Below are 27,923 nucleotides of genomic sequence, written 5' to 3'. Positions count from 1 at the left end.
CTTAAGTGACCTGCAGTTCTGCTGCTTCTGGCCCCTTGCAACATGTTAACAGCAATAGATGAGTGGAACAGTGAATGGGCCTGATGTCTGCTACCCAGTGAGTGGTGACCATGAACTTCCTGTGTTCCTAACTCCAACCCACTGAAGTCTCAAGCCAGGAGAGACAAGAGCTGCCTCACACTGTAGGCTCATCAGATTACCAGGCACTGTGCCCACACTACCCATCAGCCCCTCAATGAACCCATGGCATTTTAACTTCCCTACTTAACAGATGGAGAAACAAAGGCTCAAGCCACATGGCCCAGTAAGTTGGCCTGACTCCAAAAATCTATGCCCCAAACCACTATGAGTTACTGCCTCCCAAAGCCTGACTATTATCATGAGATGTCAGGCAACGGGGAGTATGGAAAACGCCTTAACCCTTAAAGATGCAAAACTGTTCTGGGCTCAGCTGGTCCCTCAGTATTTGGCGGCTGTACAGGAAAGGGTTAATTTAACTCAGCAGACCTGGAGTGTTCAAACCCTGCGTATGCCTAAGGACTGGATCTTGACCAGCTTCTGGGAGATGACTGCTAAGCCCCTGGATTATCCTATTTAATAAGAGTATCTCTGTATCCCAGGGACCCTAGGCCACACCAGACCAGACTGTCTATGCTGACCATGATTTATGGTGGCGGTCTGGGGGTCACTGTATCATCTGACCTCTGGAGGGGCTGAAGACTGAGTAACTAAGGCAGTCACATGGTTGCTCCATGCCTATATGACCAATGCTCAGTAAGAAATGCTGGACACCAAGGCTCAGGTGATCCTGGCTGGCAGTGCTCCATGTGTGTGCTGTTGACTGCTGAGGGGAAAAGGGTAATTGGAAGCTTGAGCCTGCTCTCTCCTGGACGCAGCCAATCCACCTTTTTCCTTTGCTGATTTGAACGTGTTATCTTTTAACTGTAATAAACCTTAACCCGTGAGTCTAACAGGTTCTGAGTTCTGTGCATTCTTTGAGACCTGAGAGTGGCTTTGGGGACCCCTGACACTGGATCTCAGCTGTACCCTGCATGGACCTATTCTTCAGTCTTTGCTGTCATCAATCTACCGGACAGAATTCAGTATGGAAAAGTAACATCTATTCAGTCTATAAAGTAAGGCACAGACAAATGAGTCCCTGTTCACTTTATTCAAATAATATATATGTATTTTTTGCTGTGAAACTGGAATAGAACTGAGGAAGAATCAAAGAAAGCCTCATATATTAAATTCTTAAATAGATTCTTTGAATTCAAAAGTAAGGGTCATCAGGAGAGGCACAAACAGTGGGCCTTGTCCTAGCAAACAAAGCCACCAAGGCAGTCCTGCAAATAAAGGAAAATGGCAAATCCACTTCTTTAAAAAAAGTTCTTGAAGGGAAAAAATACAAAATACCTAAAATTTCAAAAGCTGGAATACTTCCACTCTTTGATCTCTACCCCTGAGCGTCCAAAGATAGAGCGTTTCAAGGTCGGTGTTCAGTGATTCAGCTTTTGCACACATAGGCAAATTCATTGCTCGTTAGCAGTCCTGTTTTGGTGATTAACGGCAAGCAATATGCTTGGATTAGAGGTCCGATTTCCACTCGAATGCAAAGTTTCTTCTCTTGGTGACAAAGCCATTTGCAGAGATCTGAAAGGGGAGAGAAGTGTGTGAGACCCAGAGGAACAGTTGTGAAATGGACCTTTCACGTAGTACATGTGACAGTAGAACGGGGGATCTTCATGCATTCCTAGAAGCAGGTGAAGTTTTCTATAACATCCCCATCCCAACCTGCAACCATTCACCTGACCTCAAAGATCCACTTCCCGTATTTATGAAAAGGAAATGGTGATGATCATGTGATAAATACCAATGAATTTTCAGAGCTATGGGGAGGATCAGCATTTGTCCAAGGCCAATGCTACAGCAGAGATCAGTAAAGCACCCTGTAAGGGTCTCACTTAAACAGTAAAGTGAGGACTATCAAGGAGAAGGCTCAAGATTCTACTCATGAATCTTCGGAGAAGGAGGGAAAAAGGGTTGGATGGAAACATGGAGAAAGACTGCTGTCCACGGGAGGCTTCTTTTCTTTGGAATTCAGCAGCAGTCCTGGATCTTAGCACGGCCTGATAACGACAGGGACTGAGGGTCTCCAGCCTTGCAGGTTAGTGCAAAGTAGATTTAAAGAAATACAAAAAAATATGCTGATTATTTGAAAATAAGATCAAACAGACTCCAGGCTAGAAGCTCCTTTGCCATCTAAAAGTAGGAAAAGTAACCATCCATGCAAGCTGGGTCTGACCTCTCGAGGTTCAGCGAAGTGACCTAGGAAGCAAGCCACATCCACAGCAAGGGCCCAGCGCTTTACAGTCTCCAAGTGCTCCCACCTGGGCCAGCTCGCTGACCATGACCGCCCTTTGCGGTAGGGTAGACACTGATGAGTCCCCATTCTCCAGATGTGGGAAAATGGAGGCTGAGAGAAGTCCAAGCTGAAGTGGGTGCTTCAGTCTGTGACTTCCCAAGTGCAGAACTCTTTTTCCCTCCCCCTTAGCAAAATATGGATTGATAAGCATGAACTTAAAATCTTTCTTTAAAAGCAAATTCTGGGGGAGAAGACTTCAGTGGGGAATTCTGCCATTTGATGGCTGGGTGGCCTTGAGCAAATCAAAGTCCTTCTCTGGGCTTTGGTTTTCTCTTTAAAATGGGACAATTGTGTTACCTGCCTTGCAGGGATGCTGAGGGTTAAGTGAGTAACAGGAGGAGTACCTGGCCCAAGGCCCTGGAGTTATTCTTAGACTAGAATTGCTCGGCTATTATTAGAACTTTAACCGCTTTGGGCCAACCTGCTACTGTTGATAGATGCTGGACTGGCAGGCAGCATAATCTGCAAGAATGTGTCTAGAATCCCCATCCATCACACGGGCCCTCCATGCCCCTGCCCAGGATCAGACAAACCTTTTTCTGGTAGGTTCAGCCTTGAGCCCAGCCCCCAGCCCCCATCCAAAGCTAGGAGACTAAGCCTTGTGTGGGTAAATAGCTCCCCCAGCCTGTCACCATAGAAACCTCGGATGGGGCTGGGTCAGCCCACCTTGGTGGACACTCCTTCCCAGGGAGGCTCTGGAAGGACAAGCTTTGTGAAAAAGTGGCTCCTGGGCTCCAAAATGATGGGATCTGCCCCCTGCAAGTCCGCACACCTACCTGGAAATCATGAGCTTCCTAAGTGGGAAGAGGTGCTGTTCTGGTTCACCTGGAGGAAGACAACACAGAGGAAGGGGTCACAGCCAGCTGTGGGTGCCAGGGTCCTGCTCCCTGAGGTTCACCCACAGCAGCACTGAATCCGGCACACACCCCCTCCTGAAATATTTACTGCACACCTACTACGTGCCAAGGGTCTGGGGATGCTGTAAACATGACCTCCTGTTCTCACGCAGCCTACATTTTAATGGGGAGAGGACCTATTACACAGACACATATGCAGGATAATGTCACCTCCGGGCAGTACAGTGGGCTGACATGAGTGATGGGTATAGGGACTGCTCCAGATAGGGAGGAAAGGAGAGGCCACCGCAAGGGGATGGCCTTTAAACTATAATCTAATGGAATGTAAACATCTGAACTCTGTCCTGGGTGCCTGGCAATCAGGCAGCACCTGCCTAAATCCCTTGGCACCTCCCTAGTGATAACGGAGCATCTTTTATATGCTGATGAGACGGCTGATGGCAAGGGGTCCCTACAAAGCTTCAGGACGGGGGATGGTTGCCAGAAAGACCAAAGTCTGATTCAAGGGTTGGAAATGTCAGCCCCATCCCCTGACCGCCGGGGAGATGGAGTTAATAAGTAATGGCCAGTGATTTCACCAATCTTGCCTACTTCATGCCACTGCCACCAAAGCCCGACATGATGGGTTCAGAGAGCTTCCAGGTCGGTGAACACATAGAGGGGTTGGAGGATGGACACCCAGCAAGGGCATGGAAGCATGGTGCCCTTTCCCCCACACCATGCCTTCACGCATCTCCTCCATTTGGCTCTTTCTGAGTTATTAGCCTTTGTAATAAAATGGTAATCTAGGAAGTAAAGTGTTTTCCTGAGGCCTGTGAGTTGTTCTAGGGAATTATTAAACCTGAAAGGGGAGCTGTGGGAACCCCCAAATATTTACTTAGTTGGGCAGAAATGTGGGGAGCCTGGGTACTACATTGTGGCTGGCACCTCAAGTGGGCAGCCTTGTGGGACTGAGCCCTTAACCTGCAAGGTCGGATGCACACCTGGAGTCCGCATTAGAAATATACTGAATTATTCAACATATGATATTCCTTCATATTTTGCTCCTAACAGAGCAAAAAGAGTCCCAGCCCCACTAGATGTCTTGAATATGCCATTCACTTCACGGCAGTGCAAACTGGTCCAACTGTTTTAGATCAAGAGTCTTAAAAAGATCTGGAGCCTTCCACCCACTGATCCCACTCCTTAAAAATTATTCTAAAGGAATGATTTAATAGAGCCTCCAACGTCTCACCCACAGAAGGGAGGCAAAATCAGGATGATGTGCACATGACATCACTTGCGATGTTGCAAAAACCAGGAACAATCTTAGGGAAACAGTTAAGTGACTGGTCCCACAGTGGAGCATTCCAGAGAATACTGTGTAGCTATCTAAAATGGACACAGTGAAACCCAAAAAGGCAGAAGAAAACATTAAGAAAGCCAAACAAGGCAGCTTACAGGATGGAATTGTAAGGAATGCAAAAATGTATATTCAGGTGGGCAAAAAAACACCATGGGCAAGAAAGAAGAGTTTGGGATTGTGGCTGATTCCCTGCCCCCACTTCTGTTTGTTTTTTTGTTGTATCATCTTGGTTAAAACAAATAATCAGTTAGTGCTAATTCTGGCAACACTTTTTCACAGTGCCAAGAAGACGGGTCTCTGGCCCCCACTAAGAGGGTGGGGACATCCCTCCTCCCAAAGAACTAAGATGTGTGCAAAAGCTGTGGGGTCCAGCAAGGAGACTTCATGAATCTGATCATGACACTGTGGGTTGGCATGGGGTGGCCTACCCTTTACTTGCCACATTAAATAAAACACACACACCAACAGCAAGTACTCACTTAGCACCACCACTTCATTTATAAAAAGGAACCACTCTGTCACCAAAAGGAAGGGTGGCTATAATGTCGGTCAAGGGGACAGTTCTGGACATGACCGCACATGGGAGGCACAGCCGTGGGGAGACAGGAACATATATGGATGTCTATGTTCATATGGACCCTCATGTTCCTCTTTTTTTTTTGCCAGACTGATGAAAATTTTGCATCGTGTCGTGTTCGGGGACTGCCACTTTCAGTAAAACTAAATTTCAGGCTAGAGACAGAAGGCTAGACTGGGAGTCCCCACGAGTCCCTCCAAGTGCTGTCAGGCCAGGAGACAAGGTGGGGAAGGGGATCAGGCAGAAGGGCTGCTGAGATGTGGCCCCCACTGGGTGAGGCACACAGGGAGCCGCAGGCTCCACACCCCCTACCTCCTGCCCCGCCCAGTGTTCTGATGGGGAAACTAAACTCTCTGCCACGTTAGGGAAGAGAAGGGTTCAAGGGCAGAGGGCTTCAAGCTAGAGGTCAAAATAGCCGGACAGAGAGAATTCAGCATTCCCCTTTGGGGTTTCTAACCTGAAAATATCCTTTTAGATTGGCTGGTGTTTTATAGTCTCCTTTCAAGACCTATGAAAGAGAAAAAGAAATATTGCTATCATGGAAATGATCAGAGAATAAAATTTAGTCCATCACCTCCACATCCACCCTCCCACCCACCCATCCAGTCATCCATCCATCCAACACACATTGAGCTCCTCTTATTCTAGACATTATTCTAAGCTCTGGGGGTACAATATTAGCCAGACAATTAAAATGCCTGTTCTCCTGAAGCATTCTAGAGGGAGAGCCAGACAATCCACAAGTAATAATAAACAGAAAGAAATGAGAACACATCAAACCATGGGAAGCAGAGCCAAGAAAGAAAAAAGAGGATGTGATCAGGAGTGAGGGGGTGGGGTGGGGAGGGGTAGAGCCTCTTTTGAGTGGTTGGCCTCCTGAGACAGGTGACCTTCAATCTGCAACCTCAAGGACAAGGAAAACCAGTCAGGTTACGCTCTGCAGGAAAGCGTTCCAGGTAGAGGACACAACTAGGGCAATGGCCCTGAGGTGGGAACCAGAAAATTCCAGGCAAAGTTTCCATCTCTTGATACAGAAGGCACCGTACAGTCCAGTACTGTCTAGCAGAATATAATGTGAACCAACTACATAAAATTTTCTAGTAACCACAATATAAAAGCAGTGAAATCAGGTGAAATTAATTCTAGTGCCATCTTTAATTTAACTTGATAGATCTACAATATTAATACTTCAACTTGTAACCAACATGAAAATGATTGAGAAATTTTACTTTTTTTTTTAGTTCTAGGACTTCAAATCCAGCATTTAATTCCCATGCACAGCACCTCTCAATTTGGACTAGTCAGCTTTCACTAGTTACATTTCAGGGGCCACCAGGATTAGCATGCAGTCTGTAACTGCAGTGCCGGAAGAGACAATTTCATTAGCACTGGGTCCCTGCAGCTACTGAGTTGACTGCACCCAGGATCCACTATGGGAACAAACAGTGCCTACAGCACACACGCAAACATGCACACATACATGGCTTTCATGGAGAGTACTTCCTTTGCAGTAACAGCAAAATTACTGTAACGATCAAAGAAATGTCTGGCACTTGTCAAGACGTGTGGGGCCCCCAGGGAGTAAATCTCTTTGGAAGAAAACTTGAGACGTCTTCCATTTTAAACAAATGATAGTGCTCCAAAGAGTTGACCTTAATCACCATGCTCATCAGTGTTTTTAAATTTTGTACACAGCACACAGGTCAGATCTAACTCCAGGAGCTTCTGACCCCAGAGTCTGGAGCAAGCCAGGGGCATCCACTTTTTAAAGAGACTTTAGAGGAGCTGCTGCTGGGTCCCTAGCTGAGAACACAGGGTAAGGAGAGCCAGCTGCCACTGGCTGTTTTCATCCTGGCCCAGCCACCACCTCTGAGAAGCGCCTGAGGACTGGATTTCAAGATCATTACCAGCTGCTCCTTATTTTTAATGTACGTAATTAATTTTCTACCATGAAATCCAGCCTATGTGCAGAAAAGTGTATGAAATGCATAAGCCATTTAAAGAACAATATTATTAAGTAATAAAAATTAAAATGAATAAGCAGTAATGATATTTATAATTAAAGTAATAAAATAATAAAAGCAAACCACATCCAGGGTATTTGCAATACCCACACTATCAATGCAGTCTGGGTATCTTCACTGGGTCTCTATTTCCACAAATAGATGTTTGCAAGATGATGTCAAGGGGAAGAGGAAGTAATGACACCCACAGATGGGCTCACACTGCAATTACAAGAGCAGAGCCCCCAAAGTTCAGTATACTCTGTTAAAAAGGGAGCTTGCAAGCATCAGAGAGGTGTTAAAGACTTGTTTGCACCATATGGAGTCTTTCAACTGAAGAACTGAGAAGAGAATTGAGAGAGGAATGGCTTTCTCCCTTTGTGACTCAGTGCGAGCTGTTTACTTTCTACAGTCAGCATGTATTTGGAAATGCTGAGCTTAGCTTAAATTAAGACTCCGGGTCTTAATGACGTAAGGGCCAGGAAGGCTCCTCCTCAGGCCTGCAGCCCACACTCAGGTGTTTTCACGGAGTACCTCTAAGGAAGTCAGAACACAGCACCCAAATAAAACAGAAGCTGGGACAGCAACATGTAAGACAGACCGTGAACGTGTTACCTGTTTTCTTGCCCAGGATCAGCCTCCTTTAACACTTCAAGAGCATCTTGTCAGAGTCATTTCCCTTGACCATCTTAATCAAGAAGTAATTTAAACTGCCCTAAGGTCACATTTTCTGAGAAATCATTAAAGAGCAATGAAGGTACATAAATGGTTTATTTATACCCAGTTACAATGAAGACCGTAAGTCTTTATAAACTTTATAAACAGACAAACAACTAGGGAAATGGGGGAAACGGTAAATAAGAGTAGAGAAATAGGATAGAATTAGTACACAATTGGGCCTGCTGTTAGATGCTACAGTATGTGAGACAGGCTACCAGCTGGTTTGAGCTTCCTTGTGGCCCAAGCAAAACTGGAAATACAAGCAGTCATATGATTCACCATGTCCATAATACAGCAACAAACGAGCCACTTAGGACTCGAGAAACTCAATGTTTTCTCAGGCAGCTGAAGCCTGACAGCACGTCTCCACGTGGGCACGTGTACTCACCCGGTGTGTGTTGTTGATAACGATGGGGTCAGGGTTGCCGTAGTTGGGGGGGTTTGCATAGGGGTCATAGCCCAGCCGAGCCAGCATGGGGGCAATCTGGGCCATGTCCCTCACCACGTCCCCAGGGATGTGGCCAGTCCACTTGGACAGCGCTTCCAGGTTCACAGGCTTGATGACCTGGTCTGTGGATCGCTCAATCCTGGGGAGAAAGGAGAGGCTGGATGGGGCACAGGCAGATGCATACAGCAGCCCCCTGCTCAGTCACTCTGGGCAGCTAAAAAGGCTGGGGGTACCTGGCCCTGGGCCAGCTGGGCCCTTCTCAACTGTGAGACTGTGGGCAAGTCACTTGGCCTCATCATAGCCACTCTGTACAACAGAATAAGAGCATGTGGTAGGAAGTTGGAAGAAAGTATCAGGCAGGGCACATGGCTGGTGCTTAAATTCTGCTTCCTTGACATCCCAGACTTTTAAAACTAACTTTTTCTTTACATGAGTAAGGTGGATATTTTGTTCTTGAGAAATAATTATAAAACACTAATGGTAATGTAAGAGTCCCTGTCGTTATCAGCCCCCTGCAGGGACCCAGTTGCCCTTTCGATCTGTTTCCTGTGGTTTAAGTAGTCTGAGCAGACTTGGAGCCAGACTGCCTGGGCTCAAGGGCTGGCTATGTCAGCACTGACTGTGTGGCCTTGGAAGAGTTGCTTCACCTCTCTGAGCCTCAGTTTCCTCATCTATCAGCGGGAACAGTAATAGTACCTACTTCACGGAGCTTTTCTGGGGAATTAAGGAGTCAATAATAGAAGAGTAAATGGTACACTGGAAGGGCTCAGTGTTAGCGCTCTCTCTTACAAACACACACAGAAAACCTATTGTTTTATTTGCAGTTTTGGATGCTATAGGTATTGGTTTGTACCTTTCTTTTTTCACCCAACACCTTGTTTGTTTGTCTGTTTGTTTTGCAGCTGTGTAGCATTCTCCCATTCCTTATTCTTTTCCATTCCCCTGAAGATGGACATTTAGGTTGTTTTCAACTTTGTGCTATTACAATGGAACAAGGCCATCTTCTTATATGTGCTTCCTTCCTCTCTCCTGTAACAGGCTTCCCAACCCATCTGATCTCCCAATTACAGTTCAAGGGCCTTGGAGGATGGAGGATGGAGGATGGGGAACTCCCAGGATTGAGGACCTATTTCTAGATGTTTCCATCCCAACTAAGAGAGAACCTGAGGAAGAAGTACAAAAACTAAGATGTAGCCATAGGAAGGCAGGTCCAAGAGACAGGAAAACTGGGTAGGGGAAAAGGGTGTGAAATGGTGGGAAGAGCATGGATTTGGAGTCTGCAGACCCAGATTTAAATCTCAACGCTAGCCAATGTGTCAAAAATCTCAAATATGTGCATGGCCTTTGCCACATCCCTGCATCTCCAAGACCTCATGGGACAGAAGCAACATAGAGACCTCCCGGAACACCAGCGGCAGCAATGGTTGATGTGAATCAACGAAACTAGAGGTAACCCAAGTGTCCAAAAATAGGAGATGTTAAACCAAATACAGTAACCCACAAAGTGGAACATTACAGTCATTCAAAATCATGTCACAGTGGAGGGGGCCACAGGCAAGTGGTCCCACACCCAAAGTGAGAGAGAAGATTACAGAGAAACACACTTGTTCAGCAGGACTCTGGTTTTATCAATTTTTCCTGACAAAAGACAAGCAGGTCATGTATGAACATCTGGGTGGTGGGATTATGGGTTGTTTTTCCTTTCCCAAAGAAATGGTCTTAATTTCCTACAATGAAGATGTATTTCTTTGGTCATCTGACTTTTTGTCATAGTTTTTAAAATCGCAGCTCCAGCACTAACTGGCTAGGGTGCCTGGCACACGGCACTTCACTGCCAGGAGAGAGCTGCTCTCGGTCCTCAGCTCTGCTCAGGGCTCACGAGCGCTTAGAGATGGAGCCTGGCAGGGTCCAGCCATGAAAGGAAGGAGGAGGACGAGTTGTCCCGGGAAAGACTGTCCTTTCCCTGGGTGCTCAGGGATGCTCGGGCCTGATCAGGATGGAGGCATGGAGATGGCATGCTCTAATCCTACAGTGTGTGGGTGCTCCAGGTCTCAGGAGAGCATGGCCTTCCCGAAGGTGGAAGACAGAGAGCAGGGCACAGATGGAGGGGAGGAGAAGGGGGCTTGGATGTGGAGAGCTTGAGAGCACATGCTCTGGAGTCCAACAGACCCGGGTTCAAATCCCGACACCATACTTTGCTAGCTGTGTGGCCTTAGCCCAGTAACTTCCTCTTTCTGAAATTCAGTTTCTTCACCTGTAAAATGGAGATAAGAGCAGTTCTATGTCCTCAGGTTGCTGTGGGGATTAACAGAGTAATGTTTGTTAGGGGCTTAACTCAGTGCTTACCACCTAGCAGGCCCTCATGAGATGGTAATGATGGTGAGAATAATGAGCAAGCCAATAAAAACAGTATCAACACTAACAGTAAGAATAGCACCTAACATGTATTAACCTATTTGATGCCCACAGGTTATCTAGGAGGTACACAGATTATACCTTCAGGGTACCAGTGAAGAAATGGAAGCACAGAGAGGTTGAGTCACTCACTCAAGGTCACACAGCTAGGAAGTGGCAGAGCTGGGATTTGAACCCAGACAGCCTGGTTCCAGATTCTGTGTTTTTAACTTAACATTTACCCACAACACCTAACCACAACACATATTCACAATTTGTTGACTGCCTCAAAAAAGAGAGGCGGATTGCCCAACTTTTTTGGAAAATGAAGCTGAGGTTCAGAGAAGCATAGTGATTTGCCCAAGGCCACACAGCTCAGAACAGCAATGCTGCTCTTCCCATCTAGTGCCTCTGACTCCTGGACCAGGAGTCTGGGCGCAGCATAGAGGGCTCCACTCACTCACTTGGACAGGGAGACGCCCCCAGGCTTGCCAATGAGGTCCTCGTGGTGCAGGACGGCATCGCTCCAGGCAATGCCGAGGAAGTCAAGGATGAACTTCAGGGAGCGTCTGGGGTGCAGCACCAGCTGCTCGTAGTACACGGGCAGGCATTTGTCCTTGCCCACCTCCATGCACTGCGCATACATAACCTCTATGGCCTTGTTCCACTTGGTGAGGCAGTCACGGTAGCTGCTGAGGTCGAAGCCGGCGATGGTGACCTTGCGGGTGATCATGGAGTGCACGGAGGCACGACCATCCCTCACCATCAGCAGGAACTTGGAGTTGGGGAACAGGCGCGACAGATAGACGGAGGACTTGAGCGTGAAGGGGTCCTTGTTGCAGAGCACGCGGGCCGGCTCACCGTGCTTGGCGATCACCTCCAGGATGAAGGCCTGCATGGCGGCGTCCAGCACCTCATCGGTCACGCCTGCCTCATCCAGTCGCACCTTCTCCCTGCCAGACTTGGACCAAGCCTGGCGCATGGCCAGCACGCGGGGGATGATGCGCGTCTCCTCGCCACAACGCACCTCGGGGTGGGCGTCCAGCATGGCGCGCATCAGGGTGGTGCCGCTGCGGGGTACGCCACCCACAAAGATGAGTGGCATGGCCTTGCCATATCGGTACTCCACGTGGTCCGTGCCCACCATCACCAGCTCCTCCTGCTCTGGCCGCATGGCCCGCCGGGGACTCCGCGGGCCCTCCAGCACTGCACGGCACTCCAGCACCTGCTGCCCCAGCTGGAAGGCCAACACCAGGGCCAGAGCACAGCTGGCTGCCAGCAGCACCCTCCGCACCGACAGGCGCATGCTGGGCCTGGGGTGGGGGGCCTGCTTCAGCAACAGGGCAGCGGGGTCACATCTGTGGAGAAAGAGGGGCACACGTGGTCAGGGAGGCCAGCATGGTGCCAGCCCCTTACCATGCAGACCCCAGTGACAGCAGACGTCAGGACACTGACGTTCACCACTAAGGCATGCTTTTCATGAGCACAGGCTGTGTGCTTGGCCTGTGCTGCATGCTTCCCTTAACTTGTGAGACCCCCCCAATAACCCAAGGGGTGTATATCATCACCACCCCCAGGGATGCTGGAGCCCAAATGCCTGGGTTCAAATCCCTCTTGCCATTCCGAGCATGGGGGCTTGTCCCATGTTTCAACCGCTCAGTGCCTGTTTCCTCACTGATAAATGGAAAGAGTCATAATTTTTTTAAATAGACTATCAAAATGTGGAAAATAATAATGCACTAGAATGTCAGCTTCCAGTAGTACATCCTTTACTCAAGGACAGGGTTTTTGCCTGTTTTGCTCCCTGCTGTCTCCCCAGCTCCTGGCACAGAGCCTGGCATCTGGTTGGTGCTCGATACTTACCTGTGGAATATGCCTTGGCTGAACGAGCAGGGCCAGCACAGCATTAAGTGCTATGAAACTGTCACTGTAAAGACACAGGAGGGAACTCGGGCATGGAGAGGGTGCTTACAGGCCCTGGCTGGGAAGCGGCCAAGCCAGAGTCCAAGATTAGACGCAGGCCAGCCGGCTCCAGTGTCTGCTCTGAATGACCACACTGGCTCAGCAGGGAACGCTTCTCAGGAAGGAGAAGGCACAGAATATCCCATTCTGGGCTTCTTCCAAATCCCTCTCCATTTACTCAGTCTTCCTTCAGCAAATGCCTATTAAGCACAAAGGTGCCAGGCACGGTGCTAAGTGCTGGGGCCAGGAGAGTGGACCAGCCAGCCAGCCCTCTGGCCTCAAGGAGCTTATATCCTAGCAGGGGATGAGATGGTACACATGCTATGGCCAGAGTGTGATAACAGTTTGCAAAGAAGTAAGCCAGACATAGTAAGAGGGATCAAGCAGGGGCAGAAAAGGGAGGTCAGGGAGGGCTTCTCAGAGTTGACATCCAAGCAGAGAGCTGGATGAGGAGGCCATGGAAACCTGTGTGGGAAGGGTGCTGAAGACAGAGAGAACAGAGAGTGCAGAAGATGGAAGGGGATGTGGGGTACTCAAGAACCTGAGAGGAGGCTGCTGGGGCAGGAGGGGAGGGAGGGCCCAGCTCAGGTCCTCACGGGACAGGGGAAGGAGCTGGACTTCCTCAAAGGGCCTGCAGGGGTGAGAATGGAGGTGGGGAGGCTTCTGGGGGGACTCATAGATGCCAGGGCTGTGGGGTGACATGGGAACAGGAGGGGATGACTTAAGTCATGAATTATGACCCTGAACCTACCCGCCTCACCCTTGCCAGGCATTGCTGAAGAAGATCAGCTTTCAATGGTGATTCTTCCCACCCTGCCCGGCCACCCTCCTCGCCAGTCCCCTCAAATGACAAGCCTCCGTTCCTCCCCAGTTGGTCCTCCAGGTCCCTCAACTTTGCAACTGAGGCCCAATACAGCAGGGGCAGCCTCAGAGGCTGGACACTCAGCCAGCCTCCGCCCACGCCAGTGCTTCTCTACCTTTTGCTCCTCCTGCACTTCTGAGCCTTCCTTTCCTCATCCACCTCTTTCCACAATCAAAGTGAGGGCTTGAAGTCTCTGGGCACTCAAGAAGTCAGGAAGACCTGGGTTCAAATCGCAGCTCTGTCACTTCGTGTGTGGCAGGTGAGCTTGGGTAGCAAACTTCATTTCTCTGAGCCTCATCTGTAAAGTGGGCCTAAGACTCAACCTCAAAGGGCTATCATGAACTTAAAAACAGACCTGGTGCATAGGGAGCATCGGAAAGAATACTAGCCCTTCCTACCACAATCATTAGTTATTCATTTATTCCAACATTTCATGAGTACCTATTGTGTGCCAGGAGTTGGGCTAAGGAACAAGAGACCTAATTTCAGCCTTGAGTCACACATGGGCTCCCAGCTGCAAGTGAGAGCCAGGTTCTACCTGAGTAGGTGAGGGAGGGCTTTCTGCAAGAGGCAGCCCTCATGCTAAGTTCTGAACAGTGGGCAGGGAGAGTTCTGAACAGCCAGGGAGAGGAGAGAAGGGTGTTCCTGGGCAAAGGGAAAAGCTGTGCAAATGCCTGACTGGGAGCTGCCTGCTGCTGGGTGGGTGGTACAGGGTCTATAGGGAAGGGAGTGGGGAGATGGTATTCCTTGTTGGACATGAGGTGCGGCCCAAACCACTGAAAGACTCGGCTTGCAGCTTCCCCAATCCACCCACAAGGGCCTGGGCTGCCTGGGGCCCCTCAGGCCAGAGCGAGTGAAAAATAAACATCAAAGCTGAGGGAACACACAGGCTCAGGCCTGGGGTTGAAACTGCTGAGAGGCCCTGGCATTTCCTGGCTGTGTGGCTTTGGGAGAGTCACTTCCTCCACGTAAACCACAGTTTCCCTCGGCTGCACAGAGGGGTGGGTCCACTGACCTCAAAGGCTGTTCTAGAAGGACCAAACAAGCTGAGATGAGTCTCATCCTGGAGTCACTGGCCTCTCTGGGCATTGGAAAATAGCTGGGGACCCTCTGCCCAGAAAGTACGCCCAACACAATTTGCTGATAATGTTGGGGTTTCATCTGTGCCCTGAATCCAGGGTTTGGATTGGAAAATTGAATTCTGGGGCACTTTGAGGGAGGAGGCTGGCAGGATAGGACATAGTGCCACTCAGAAATCCCTCCAAGGACCTGTCTAGTTCGTTCAAGCACCCACTGACATTCTCTTATGAGACCCGAGACTAGAATTCTGCTGATTAGTATTATTTCAGTTCAATGCTTCTGGGGACAGTCAATCACACTTTAGTTTGAATTAGCACCATTACCCTTTCTTCCTAGCAGGGAGAGATCGGAGCTTTTGGGGAACAGAGAGCAGTGGGATATGCAGTGAAATAAAGAAAGGTGATAATTTGGGAAGGCTGTTTCCAGAAAAGAAAGGTGCAGTGGGCACACTACTGGGTGTCTTTGTGTGTCCTCTCAAGCTTATGTTTGGGGTGATCTGGACACTAAATACCAGGGGGAAAGGCCTGGAAGAGTTGATAAGAAAAAGAAGGAAAATGTTATCAATTCAGAATTATCAATAATAACTCTGATTATTCATTTGCCTGTAGCATTTTAAAATGGAACACCTGAATTTTGTGTTTTTACATTTATTGAGCACTTGTTCTGATTAAAGCTTTTCCCATGCATCAGCTTATAGGATCCTCTCCACCACCCAAGGGTAGGGATGCCTTGCCCTCAGTAGCTCAGAGAGAAGAAGCAACTAGCCTGAGGTCACACAGAGTGGCAGACCTGGACTGGCCCAGACTGAGGCCAAGCTGCTCAATGCCCCTGGACAGGACCCAGTGAGAGGCTCATGTCTTCCACCAAAAGAAAACAGCTCCGCTCAGGCAGGTCAGACATGAGCAGAAGACAGCAAAGTCCTGGAGGATGGCTTGAGAAGAGCAGGGTGACTTGGCAAGAGAAATCAGCCGGGAATTCACAAAGCAAAAGGCAGCTTCCTGGCCATGCAGAGCCAGGGACCCCACTGCAGGAGGGGCCAGAGGGCCCAGCCCTCTACCCCTGACACTCCTGTGGACCCTGTCAAGGGAGCTGTCCTGGCAACCTGGCAAGGATGATGGTAGGTGAGAGCCTCAGACTTGGCATTCCGCAGCCCTGGGTTCAAATCCTGCCTCTGCTCCTTGCCAGCTGGTGACCAGGACAAGGGACTTCCATTTATCTGAGCTTTTATTTTTTTTACTCCAGAAAAGGCAGATAATAATAACCTTTCTCAGGGAGTTATTATGAGGTCCAGGGAACTTTTGTGTAATGTGCTGAATAAGCTCACCAAAAACACTCGCACTGGCAAGACGGATGCAGAGGGTCTGGATTCTGGCCATGCACTGAATCCGCTCAGTGACGCTCAGTGACCCTGGACAAGTCCCCTGACGCCTCTGAAACCCAGCCTTCTCCTATCAGCAGGAGCATCATCCTCCTAAGAGAAGAGGAGCAGAGGCCTGCTCTCTTCCTGTGACTGAGGTCCAGCTTGGTCTAGTACCAGATTTCTCAGACAGGAGAACGCCGGCCGGAGGAGTTTGCTTGGCCGCCTGATAACAGAGGCCAGGGGACCAGAGGTGGCCGTGACGAGGCCCTCTGGAGGAGCTGGGACTGTGGGGAGCCATCTGGATGCTCTTACCTCCCCTGGATACACTCTGCCCTCATGGCTGCTTGCCAAGGCTGTTTGCTGGCTGACCCCTGCAGAGGCAGACGAGATGCTGCACTGGGGGAAGCCCCAGGGAGAGGGACCGGGCGGGAGCTGTGGAGAGTGGCTGGGCCCTCTCAGAGGGGCAGAGGCGGGTGTCGGACTCCCCAGGGGCATCCAGCAGCAGTTAGCGGGGGGAAGTATTCTGGGGGACGAGCTGCAGTGTGGGAGGGCCACCCCAGCTCAAGATGTAATGGCTGGGGTCTGAACTGGCCCTACAGGTTATACTGGCTCCCTTGTCAGGCAGGGGCGGAGAAGCTGAGAATCTAAGCTAGGGCACTGCTGCCGAAGGAGCCGCCCCTGGGTCTCAGCCAACCAGGCTTCTTCTCCCTTCCTCTCGGCCCAGGGACCTTGACTTCAGGACAAGTAAATATAACAATAAGACAAGCATCACCACTGTACCACTAACCATGACCCGGGACGCTGGGTACGGGTGAACAAGCCGTGTGCTGTCAGCTGCAAAGGGCACCATGTACCTAGCCTACAATAAACAGTGTCCCTAGAGCTGGCCCCCTGCCACTGCCACTTAACACTGACCAAATTCCTACCATGTGAGTGCCTTGTGTTAATCCCCTCATGAAGAAACCATCACGATCCCAGTTTTACAGATGAGAAAAAGACACCAAGAGGAAGAGCAACTGACCTGGGGAACAGATGGAACCAGGATCGCCATCCAGATCTGTGAGACTCGGATGCCCAGCTCTTAAGCCTTGCGTGCCGGCAACAAGGCCATGAACACAATGGCATCTGGCATGCAGCCCGGCTAATGTGGAAAAAGAGGATCCTGACGTACTCGCATGCTGTATTCTTACTCTTTCCAGTGAAGAGGATTTTTCCTCCAATTCTCACCTTCCCCCATCTTACAGATGGGACCATCGAGGCCCAACAGGGGAAAGCACCTCACAGGCTCACACACTGTGAGTCTGCACCCCAACCTCCCTCCTCTTGGTCCCACCCCAGGAGGCAGGGGTGGTTCAGAATGCGGCTCTGGAGCTGGACGGCTCCCTGCCTACACAGATTGTCACGCCCCGAGCCTCGGCCTGTGAAATGGGTTGTTGGGAGCTTTCAACAAGATAACAGAAAATCCCGGCTATTATTATATTTGTGTCACTTCTTGCCTCCATAGTTTTTTTCCTGTCTCTGAAATCCCAGCCCGATTAGTAGTACATCTAAACCCAGATGCAGAAGGGCACCCAGGCGTAACCACAGCAACCAGCCCCCTGCCCTGCCTCCAAGCTACAGAGTACACAGGACTGGCTCTCCTGCTACTTGGAACAAATAACACAATTAGGGCACTTGAAGCTCTTCTGGAGGCGAGATGGCTCACCCAGTTGCCCTCAGGCTTTTGAAATGCCCGAGAGCTCAAGAGGTCTGCCAGCTGGGCGGCTCCCACGGCCCTCGGGCCCTTGCAGGGTGGCGGGGCTACAGGACAGGGCTGTCAGAGCCTTCAGTCACTTACAGCTGCATATCCACGTGGCATGTCCAACTAGCCACTCATCAGTATTTAAATTTAATTTGAAATTCAGCCCCTTGTTCACACTGGCCATATTTCTATTGCCCAGCAGCCAAATGGCAGCTGGTCATGGACAGTGCAGATGGGACAATCTAGAAGGGGTCCTACAAAGCATGGCCCTCAGGCCAAATCCAGCCCTCAGTCCTTGACCTAAGAAAGGTTTTTACATTTTTTTTTAAGAGGAAGAGGAGGACAAGATGGGGGAAGGAAGGGGTGAAAAAGGAGAACAAGAAAAACTTTACATGCCTCAAGCATCTACTATTTGGACATGCATAGGAAAAGTTTGTGCACCCCTGCTTTACAACATTCCTATCATTTGCAGAAAGCTCTACAGGACAGTGCTGACTTCTCAAACAAATGGGAGGCATGGGGAGTGGGTCAACGAGCCCTTCTTTTCTGGCAGGAGAGACACCAGCATTTATTAAGCACCACTCTGTACTTAACACCAGAACAAGGGTATTCTCTGCTCTCCCTTGTTTGATCCTCACAACAGCTCAGTGGTGGTGGTGGTGGGGGGTGCACCCTGGTTCTCCAATTTATGGGTAACAAAGGCCTGTGTGGGTGCAAGGTGAGCACAAGTAGGCCAAAAAGCAAAGCCCCCAAGTCAATGGAATCAACCAGCAAACACAAACCACAGGTAAGAAAAAAGACAAAAAAGAAACACACTGAAAATGGCACCAGGGGTAGGGTTCAGGTGGTAGGTTATAATTTTTTTTTCTCCTAAAAACATACTTTCATGGTGTCATTATCTTCTCTATGTAATAAAATAATAGTTTTTGAATGATATGCCAGGCAGAGTAAGAGGCCAGACTGACTGGGCTGAAATCCCAGCTCTCTCGGCTACTAGCTGTTTGACCTTGGTTAAGTCACTTAACCTCTCTGAACCTCAGTTTCCTCCTCTGCAGAATGGGGGTGATAACACCACCTCACAGGAGGCTCACATGTGGCACCTGGGCATTCCTAGGAGCGCCAGGCGGTGTAAGCTAGGACGTACTGGCACAGCACCTGGCACGGGCCCAGTGCTATTTGCACACTGGCTTTCGTTTTCTGATTTCATCTTCAGCAGAACCTGGTAAGGTGGGTGTTTCTATCTCCATCTGATAGGTGAGGAGAGTTGAAGCTCTGAGAATTAGATTTGTAGAAGTCCGACAACTACTAAGAGGAAAAGCCAGTTCTACATCTGGCTCTGTCCCCAGGACACCATCCTTGGCATCACGTCACTAGGCTCTTAACATGGGGACAGCAGCAAGGTAATGTTCCTGCCTCTTTCCACCAACCCAAAAACTGCCCTGAATGACCCCAGGAAGGGAGGGGAGGAGAGAGGACTGCTCAGTCTTTAAGATCCCTTTAGATTACCAGATTCATTCATTCCACAAATGAACACCTACTACGTGCCAGGCACTGATCAAGATGTTGGAACACACCAGGAGCAGCAAAGGCCCCTGCCCTGGTAGAGCTGCCGTGCCAGTGGGGAGCAAGGAAACCAGCAGGTGTGACTATGACACCTGCGCTAAACCCTGGGAGGGAAACGCCCACAGTGGGAGGGGGCCCATGCCCCGAAGTGTCAGACTCATCAGAACTTTCTAACCCAGCACGATTTCTCCAAGCTCAGCAGATCAAGAGGTTCCCAAGACAGGGGAGGGGGACGCCAGCTAAGGAGGCAGGTCACTGCACTCACACAGTGGCCTTGGAGAGGTGCCCCGTGCCCTCCAACCTGAGCTCAGCCATGCACCCTGCAAGCTCCCCCCATGGGAACCAGCTCGGACACGTTCCATCGCCATGGCTACCACCTACCCCAGCGGGCCCCGCTGACCTCATCACCCCCAGCCCAACACTCCTGTGCAGAGTTGGGGGGACTGGAGCTCTCTGTCCCCCTGGGGAACAGAGACCTCCGACTGGCTCCAGAGGGAAGCCAGCCAAGAAAAGCCTGCCAGGCCCCAACCGGGCAAGAGGAAGGAGAAAATAAGTAATTCCAAGGTTCTGGCCGAGGCATAAGCATAAGAAGCCCTTGGAGTGGTTCAAGAAGGAAGAAGAGAAGGCAGGCTGGCACGCGGCCTTAAAAACACTAGCTCTCACTTAGTGAGCACTTACTATACACCAGGTACTGAGACACGAGTTTGACATACATCACTGAGGTTTGTCCTCACCACACCCCTCTCCCCCCATGACCCCATGTGACTCTCTCTTATTAACCGTCAGTGTACTGGGCTCAGAGGTGGAATCACCTGCCCAACGCCACACAGCTGGGAGATGAGGGAGCCAGGGGGAAAACCCAAGTCCTCCTGCCCCCCAGGCCCCCGCCCGCCCTCTCCAAGGCGCGTGCTCCCACATCCAGAATCTGTCTTTCCTGATTCGCTTTGCATTTTTTTAACTAAAAAGATGAAAGCAGGCCCTCACAGCTGTCCCACCTCATCCTTGGAGGCCCCGGTCAGCGCTCTTAGGCACTGGGGGTGAGAGGTGATGAGGCCGAGGGTCACATCCCAGCTCTTGCGCTCTGAGGCTAGGGGTCCTGGGTCAGTCTGGGGTGGCCCTCAGGGCCTCAGTGTTCTCATCTGAGAAACAGGAACACCGCCAGAGCAGGAAGCCCTGAGGACCTACATGAGGCCATCGAGCTCAGCACGGAGCCCATATGCACAAGCGTGAGCATCGAACGCCGCGATCCCCGTCATCACAGCACACGGATGAAGACGGAAGGAACACACACTCACAAGGATCGCGCGGCCTGCTGAGGCTGGACAGCCAACAGTGTTGGCCCTGTGGGCCAGACAGTCTCTGTTGCAGCTGCTCCGCTTTGCCTTTATAACGTGAAAGGAGCTCCAAATGCCTGTGTGCCAGTGCAGACTACTCACAGCATCAGGTGCGGAGCTAGATGGGCCCGCGGGCCGCCAACGCCCTAGAACAGAGGGTGAACACACAGTCCCGGCAGCCCTTGTGCCTTCCCCGCCCTCCGAAATTGATCAAACCCCCAAAATGCAAATGCAGTAAGCCACAGCAGAAACTGGTGTGTATTTTGGTTCTAGGCCGCCTCTCAGACGGCCAATGGGAAGACACAGGTGTCCAGCCTTTGGTGGGTGAGAGAAAAATACACAACTTGGGAAAACAAATAGTTCACTTTTTTAAAAAAAGAGGGACACAGTATTGTTTGACATCTGGTCTAGTAAAGCCAAGTAAAGACTTAAGGAGACAGACTTGTGTGTGCCTGGCCCTTTAATGTCTATTCTGCCTCTAATAGTGATGACCCTGGGGGGGTGGGCAGGCAGTGTTATCAGTCCTGTTTTACAGAGGAGGAAGCTGAGGCTCAGAAAGGGAAGCGCTTAGCCCGAGGTCACATAGATTGTAACAAGCTGAGCCTGAATTAGAACCTAGTTCTGTGGGATGCCAGAAACCCTCCAAATTCCTACCCTGACCAATACATAGATGGGGAAGCAATTTGTCTGAGGTCACCACTGCTCAGGAGAGTGACCGCCTTGGACTCCTGGCCCGTCTCCCAGCCTTGCCCCCAGTGCCTGGTGTGTACCCTGTTGGGGAACACACAGGGCCCCTACCCCATACATAGTGCAAATGGGAAAGGGGCAAGGTGACCCTGCAGGGGCCGGAGCTTCCTGCCTGCACCACACACACACACACACACACACACACACACACGCATGCCCTTGTCTCCCTTCCTCTGCCAAGAAGCTGCGAGGTGGGGGATTGAGCACTGGAGGAGGAGTCCTACACACTTAGCTTTGAGTCCTGGTTCCGCTGATCCCCAGCAATGCAGCCTTGAGCAGGGAGCAGGTAGGGGAAGCAGTTAGCCAACTCCTCTGTGCCTCGGTTTCCTCATTTGTGAAATGGGACGCTGACAGTAGTTGTGAGGATTAAATAAATGAAATGATGGAAAGCACGCAGAACACAGCTTTGTTACTGTATCATTGTTACTTCTTCCCTTTAAGGTGGGTCTCAAACTTCCCTACACAGCAAAACCACCAGATTTTGTTAAAAGAGAGCTCCTTGGGTCCCACCTCTGAATGTTCTGGTCTGGAAGTTACATGATGGTGCCAAGGTGTCTGAATTTTTACCAAGTGCTGCCCCCACCCTGCTCCATGAAATACTGCTTGGGGCACTGAGTCAGGACTGAGGACTATGTACTGGGTGCCCACCCAGGACAGGCATGGGGAATGCCATGGTCACAGTGTGGGGGTCCAGAGTGCACACCCCAAAGGTGGACAGGTCCAGGTGCCATCTGGGCTTGGCCAGTAGCCTGCTGTGTGATCTTGAGCCAGTAACTTCTCTGAGCCTCACTCAAGTCCCCTGCAGAGGAAGGGCACAAACAGCATCGGCCTGGCCAGTTGTCACAAGGCTGGCACAGGGCGTGAGCTCAGGGACATTAGCTATGACTATGTACCATTATTTCTCAGGAGAGACACAGGCCTAGCTGTAAGCAGTGTCAGAGCAACAGACACAGGGAGGCAGACAAGTCACACAGAGGGGGACAGATGCCAGGCTGGGGCCCATGCAGGGGTGTGCCAGAGGGGCCCAGGGCCATGCCCAAAGGGCAGACAGAGGTACACCACCACAGAGTGGCGTGAAGCATGTTGCTCTCCTCCAACAACCTCGTGAGGGAGAAGGTGCCCTCTGACCAGGCCACAAACAAGAAATGCAGATGAGAGGGCTGCTGTTCACACTCACTGTTCACACTCACCAAGGTGCTGGGCAGTGTCAGCACTCACACCCAGGTCTCACTGGTCCTTTGACCCTTTCTGTGCCATGGACCCCCTCAGCTATTTGGTGAAATCTACCAATCCTTCCAAGAAGCATATTTTTAAATGGAATATAATACAGAAGATGAAAAGGACACCAATTATAGTAAAAAAGGAATACAATTATGAAGATTGCTATGATACAGAAACCTACATGCTCTATTACTAAAACGATAAATAAGATCAAGGGGTGGGCCCTACAATAACTGTAATTTGCATGCAGTGACAAGAGAGATTTGCAGCAAGTGAAATGTGATATAAAGATGTATATGGTGTCTACTGACAACTGAAGTCCAGCTGCTGCTACTATACCTGCAATTTGTCACCTGCTGACACCTGGGAAATGTCCATTAGGTCAATAAAGATGTCCACTTTCCCCTCTTCAAGTTTCCGGGCCCCTGGGGAGCCACGCAAACACTAGCGTTCCATAAGCCTGGCGATGAGTCTGGGCCCCAGCTCTGACCCAGCCCTCTCACTACCATCCCAGGGCGGCAGCAGTTGGCATCAGGAGAGCTTAATGGCATATTCTGGAGCATGCATTGGATGTTTTGACTTTATTTTAAAAATATAAGTGGTAGACAACAGAAGTATTATGAAGAAACGGGGTGTTCTGCCCACGCAGGCACCACACGCCAGCATGTGGCCTTGGCTATTAACTCAAGTCTGAACTGAGTTGGAGGACATCAGGGACTAGAGTAGGGGTGGCCCTGGTCCCAGTCACTGTCACATGGCCCCGAGGGGCAGCTGAACAAAGCTCTGCCCCTTGGTCACCAGCAGTGGATGAGGGCAGGCTCAGGCAGGTGGCCAGAGCTCCAGGTGTGTGGTCAGCCGGCCCCAGGGGCGCACCTGTCTTTGCTCCAGACTTCCTGGGTGTCCTCTCCTCTTTCTAGGCCTCAGTTTCCTTATCTGTAAAACGGGTCCAATAATTCTTACCAGCAAGGCTGCTGTGAGGATTACGTGAGATGGAGGCTGACTTGGACAAGAGCAGAGGGCTGCGGCTGACACGTGGCAGCTCTTCCGTTAATACGGGTCCATCTGAGTCTGCCAGGCGGAAACCAGCAGCAGCAGGCCAGACGGTGGGGAAGGGAGTTGGGCAGGGGCCAGACTGTGCCAGGTCTTCAAGGCCAAGTAAGGAGCTGGGCGTTTTCCTGGGGGCAGCAGGAAATGGTGAGTGCTGGTTGGGATGGGGTCTGGGAGGGGACACAGCCTCTCTGGTGAAGGACAGTTTGGAAGACAAGGGCTGGAGGCCAGGTGAGAGCCGCCTGGGGATCCAGGAGCAAAAGAGCGGAGTTGGGAGGAGAGGAGAGAGAAGGTGGCAAAGGAGCCACATGCTACGACCGGAAGAGAAGGTGACATGGAAGGAGACCCCTGCTCTATCCTCAGGTAGGTGAATGACTCACAGCCTTTCTGAGGGTGGACCTCGCTGACCCCATCTGTCAAATGGGTAGCCACAGCTAGCAGGAGGAAGAGAGTGGCCCGGGAGGGCCGGGCCACCGGAGAGGGCAAGAGGTTTGCCAGGCAGGGCGGGGACAAAGGTGCGCCAGGTCAGGTGCTGTCCTTGAGTGCAATGTTTAAGGGGGCGCCCAAAATTCAGTAGTCAGATTAACAGTGTTTTAATGCACTCTTTTTAAATGAATGCCAAAAACTAGGATGAAAGAAGAAATTAAAATTCTTAATAGGATAAATGATGGTGCTGTGCCAAACGGTAGTGGCGCCTGAGGCAGGAGGAAAAAAATCAGTAATACTGATCCTGTCTTTCAAATTTTGATATATTGTTTCCCAGGAATAGTTTTGCATTGATTTAGATTTTCTGGTAGTAGCTTTATTGAGATACAATTCACGGATCATACAACGTACCTGTGTAAAGTGTACACATACCTGCCGTATGCAAGCCCACGGCCAATTTTGGAATGTTTCCATCACCCCAAAGAGAAAGCCCGGCCTTTAGCTCTCACCCCTTACCTCCTCCGCTCCCCACACCCCGGCAACCACTCATCTATGTCTACCTTCTGTCTCTATGGATTTGCCTGTTCTGAGCATTTCATTTATGGACAAAGCGATACATGGGCTTTAATGACTAGCTTCTTTCACTTAGCATAATGTTGAGGCTCATCCATCGGTTTTGAGTGTTTTAAAATCTGCATTAAAATGTTGTTTACTGAGCTTTCGGGCATCCCTCAAGGGCCAGTGCCTCACTAATCCTGATCTCAAACCCAGCAGCCTGGGGCCCCTCCGGGCCAAACAGGGAATACTACAGACCATGCATGGTTCTGGTCCGCCTGTACCCAGGAGCCAGGGAGCCCAGGATCCCCAGGAACCTCCCCACCTGGACGGCAGGGGCTGCTGGGAGCCTCTTGGGGAAATCCATGCAGAGTGGTGCAAACAGGTTCTGCACAAAGCCCTGCTCCTTCTGCAATCACTCTGCCTTGACTTGCTCTGACTAATGCTTTGAAGTGAGCATTTACTGAAGCTCCAGCTGTATATACCCATCACATCCCCACACACTGAGCTCAATTTGCAGCCACTTCATTCCTTTTCCTCTGAGCGTCACAGTGCACCCATGAAGGAAGGCAGCAAGGTCAGGGGACGGGAGTCAGAGGGCCACTGAGTCAGGCTCATCTCTGCTACTCTCTGGCTGTGCACCTCTGGGCAAGACATTCAGCCTCTCTGAGCCGTGGTTTCCTCATCTATTAAGTGGGGCACACAGGGAGCCCTCCACAGGGAGCCTGTCGAGAAGAGACCGCGACAGTCCTTGAGGAACTGTCACTTCAGGATGTAAGTGAATGCGCACTCCCTCCCAGCTGGCATGGAGCTAAGAGTCTTGTGAGCACAGCCCCATGTGATGCTCCCAGCCACCCTGGGAAAGAGGTACAGGAAGGGCACATTTTACAGAAAGGCTTGAGGAAGTTAAAGACCTATCCGCTTCACCTCTTGTAGGGGCAAAGCCAGAATTTAAACTGAAGTCTGACTCCAAAACACCAGATCTTACAAACTAAGCTGGCTTTATCTGTCTTGTAAGGTGCCAGGCAGCTCCATTCACTATGGGCCCCTGTGGTTTTAAGAGAGCGGGACACACATGAACCACTCCAAGAGATACAAAAGCCCACCTCTGGGAACCCCCAACCTTCCCCCTGCCTGTCCTGAGAGGTGGTGAGCACACCCTAGCCCTGTCTTTATCCCAACTGCATGACCTTACCAGGTAAAGGTTACCAAATCTGTGGCTGTTGGGGTAAGGGAGGGGATGGCCAGCCTGGAATGCAGAGCTGAAAGGAACTTGCCTCTGCTCAGGGCAAAGGGGAAAGTGGGTCCCAATCTTAGCTGCACTCAGCCAATGCACCGTGCAACCTGGACATGCTTCTCCCTCTTCCGGACTGTTTCCCCACCAGTGACTTCCCCGGAAGGCTGAACTGTCTGTCTTCTTCCCCTGCCCCCCACACAACTTCAACAGCTAGAACCTTCTTTGATTCAATGCCTGAGAGGCACTCCATGCAAGATTTCACCTGGAATGGAGCTCATGGTTGACATTTTTAATACCAAAGGCACCGATTTCCTCATCTGTACAATGAGGACAGTGACAGCACCCACCTCCTGAGGCCGCTCAGAGGAAGTAAGATCATCCGTCTGAAGTGTCTGGAGGAGCCCGACTCAAGCTAAGCCCCTGGTATGTGGCCCGGGATGTGCTGACACTCCCCACTCTCCCCGACTTGAGCTACAAAGGTGACCTTGGATGAAGTTCTTAACCTCTCCAAACCTCAGCGAACCCACCTGAAGATGGACCCCACTTTGTGCTGGTCCGGCATGGCCGCAGCAAGTAACCTGGCACCTGGTGCCCTGGAATTTCTTAAGGAACAGAAGCCACCAACTACAGCACCCCCCAAATCCAGGAGACGTCTTGGCTGCCCACACTCGCACGGCATCGGGGAACCACCCAGCTGAGCCTGTCTGGACTTCACTCCAGGCCGTTCTGGCAAATTCCCAAGGGCAGGTGCCTGTCCTGCCCAGAGGGACTGTTCCCAGCAGCAACACTCACCCTCTCTCTGGCCAGGGCTGCATATCAGACCGCCGCAGACCACTGTGGCTTCTCCTAACTGGTCTTCCTTCCTTGGCCAGCACCCAGCGCGCTCACCCGCCTCAAAGAGAACACAGCAGGTGATGTGCACAGCAAGGTAACTCAATGATAGTTAAGGGCGTGGGTGGAGGGCTCGGGAGGGGTAGGGGCCACACTGGGATCTGCCAAGGATGGGCCATGAGACCTGGGGCCATCAGCTTCAATGGCCTCAGTTTCCTCATCTGTAAGATGGGCTGAACTGCCTGCCTCAGAGGCTTGCTGTCATGACTGTTCAGGCAAATGCTGAGGTTAGGACCCAGCAGGAGGAGCTGTCTGTAGTTGCCAGCTATTAACCTGTCACCCTCTCTAGTTAGCTATTCTAATTAAATAGTCCACAGTACAACCATAACAGACCCGGATACCACTATAAAAGAGGATTCGTTACACTGCAAGATGTCTGGAATAAGACGCTGGGTGACAAACAGGTTATCTGATCCCATCCTGATCAATATTTATGTTGGAAAAACACTCCAGAAACATACACCCTAAAATGTCAACTGGAGCTTCATTTTTTTTCTCTCTGAATTTTCTAACTATTGTACAGTGGAGATATACATATATATATGGTTTGATGTAAAGGAAAAGAACAGAAAAATGAAATTGAGGTGAGTTTTAGGTTTACTGCATAACTTTGGGACCTGCAGCCCCAGAATACAGGGCTGGCTTTGGAGAAGTCTGGGCAATCCCTGGAGAGTCTGGCAAGGCAATGGGAGCAGCCAGGCCTGGGACCGGCTTTCTGGACACCCAGATCTGGGTTCTGCTGTGCTGGCATCATGCTGCTCTATTCTCCTAACGGGACTGGGTACGTTGGCCCCCTGGTTAAAACTCTGGCTTTGTAGTTAGGCTGCAGATTCCGGCAGGGCCATGATCTGAGTGACCTTGGGCAAGACACTTAACTTCTGTGGCCATCAGTTTTCTTGTTTGTAATATGAGAATCAGACTTGAAACAGTGCTGTGTGGCTTTTGTAAGGATTAAATACGATAATGCATGTCCAGCCCTCAGTACCATGCTGGACAGATGGTAGGGGCCCTAGGTCCTATTATTATCATTATTACCATTATTAGTACTTGAAATCTAGGTGTGTCATGCAGAATCCTTTGTAGGACATGGAATGCTAATGCAGCAGGCACTATGCAGAAAGGCAATTT

The 27,923-nt window shown here is 50.5% G+C and overlaps 1 protein-coding gene across 8 annotated transcripts in view; it reads right to left on the bottom strand.

Moving 5' to 3' along the window:
• Positions 1 to 1,152: 1,152 nt before the first annotated feature.
• Positions 1,153 to 27,923, bottom strand: part of TPST2 (tyrosylprotein sulfotransferase 2) — a 50,372-nt gene continuing 23,601 nt past the window's right edge. For 3 of the 8 annotated variants that reach the window (XM_036908934.2, XM_057491578.1, XM_036908935.2), the window contains 7 exons: positions 26,697 to 26,796; positions 17,055 to 17,174; positions 11,234 to 12,127; positions 8,316 to 8,514; positions 5,662 to 5,712; positions 3,202 to 3,250; positions 1,153 to 1,653 (listed from right to left, as the gene is read on the bottom strand). In XM_036908934.2, coding sequence (XP_036764829.1) covers positions 3,209 to 3,250; positions 5,662 to 5,712; positions 8,316 to 8,514; positions 11,234 to 12,127; positions 17,055 to 17,174; positions 26,697 to 26,719 — 1,329 coding nt within the window. In that variant the 5' untranslated portion in view covers positions 26,720 to 26,796 and the 3' untranslated portion in view covers positions 1,153 to 1,653; positions 3,202 to 3,208. The remainder of the gene's footprint in view (positions 1,654 to 3,201; positions 3,251 to 5,661; positions 5,713 to 8,315; positions 8,515 to 11,233; positions 12,128 to 17,054; positions 17,175 to 26,696; positions 26,797 to 27,923) is intronic. The other 5 variants (XM_036908937.2, XM_057491579.1, XM_036908939.2 and 2 more) reach the window with 3 other exon arrangements.

Source organism: Manis pentadactyla, chromosome 14, assembly GCF_030020395.1.
Source record: "Manis pentadactyla isolate mManPen7 chromosome 14, mManPen7.hap1, whole genome shotgun sequence".
Taxonomy (NCBI): domain Eukaryota; kingdom Metazoa; phylum Chordata; class Mammalia; order Pholidota; family Manidae; genus Manis; species Manis pentadactyla.
Note: the sequence above shows the minus strand (reverse complement) of the source record. Positions and strands in the feature narration are given on the sequence as shown.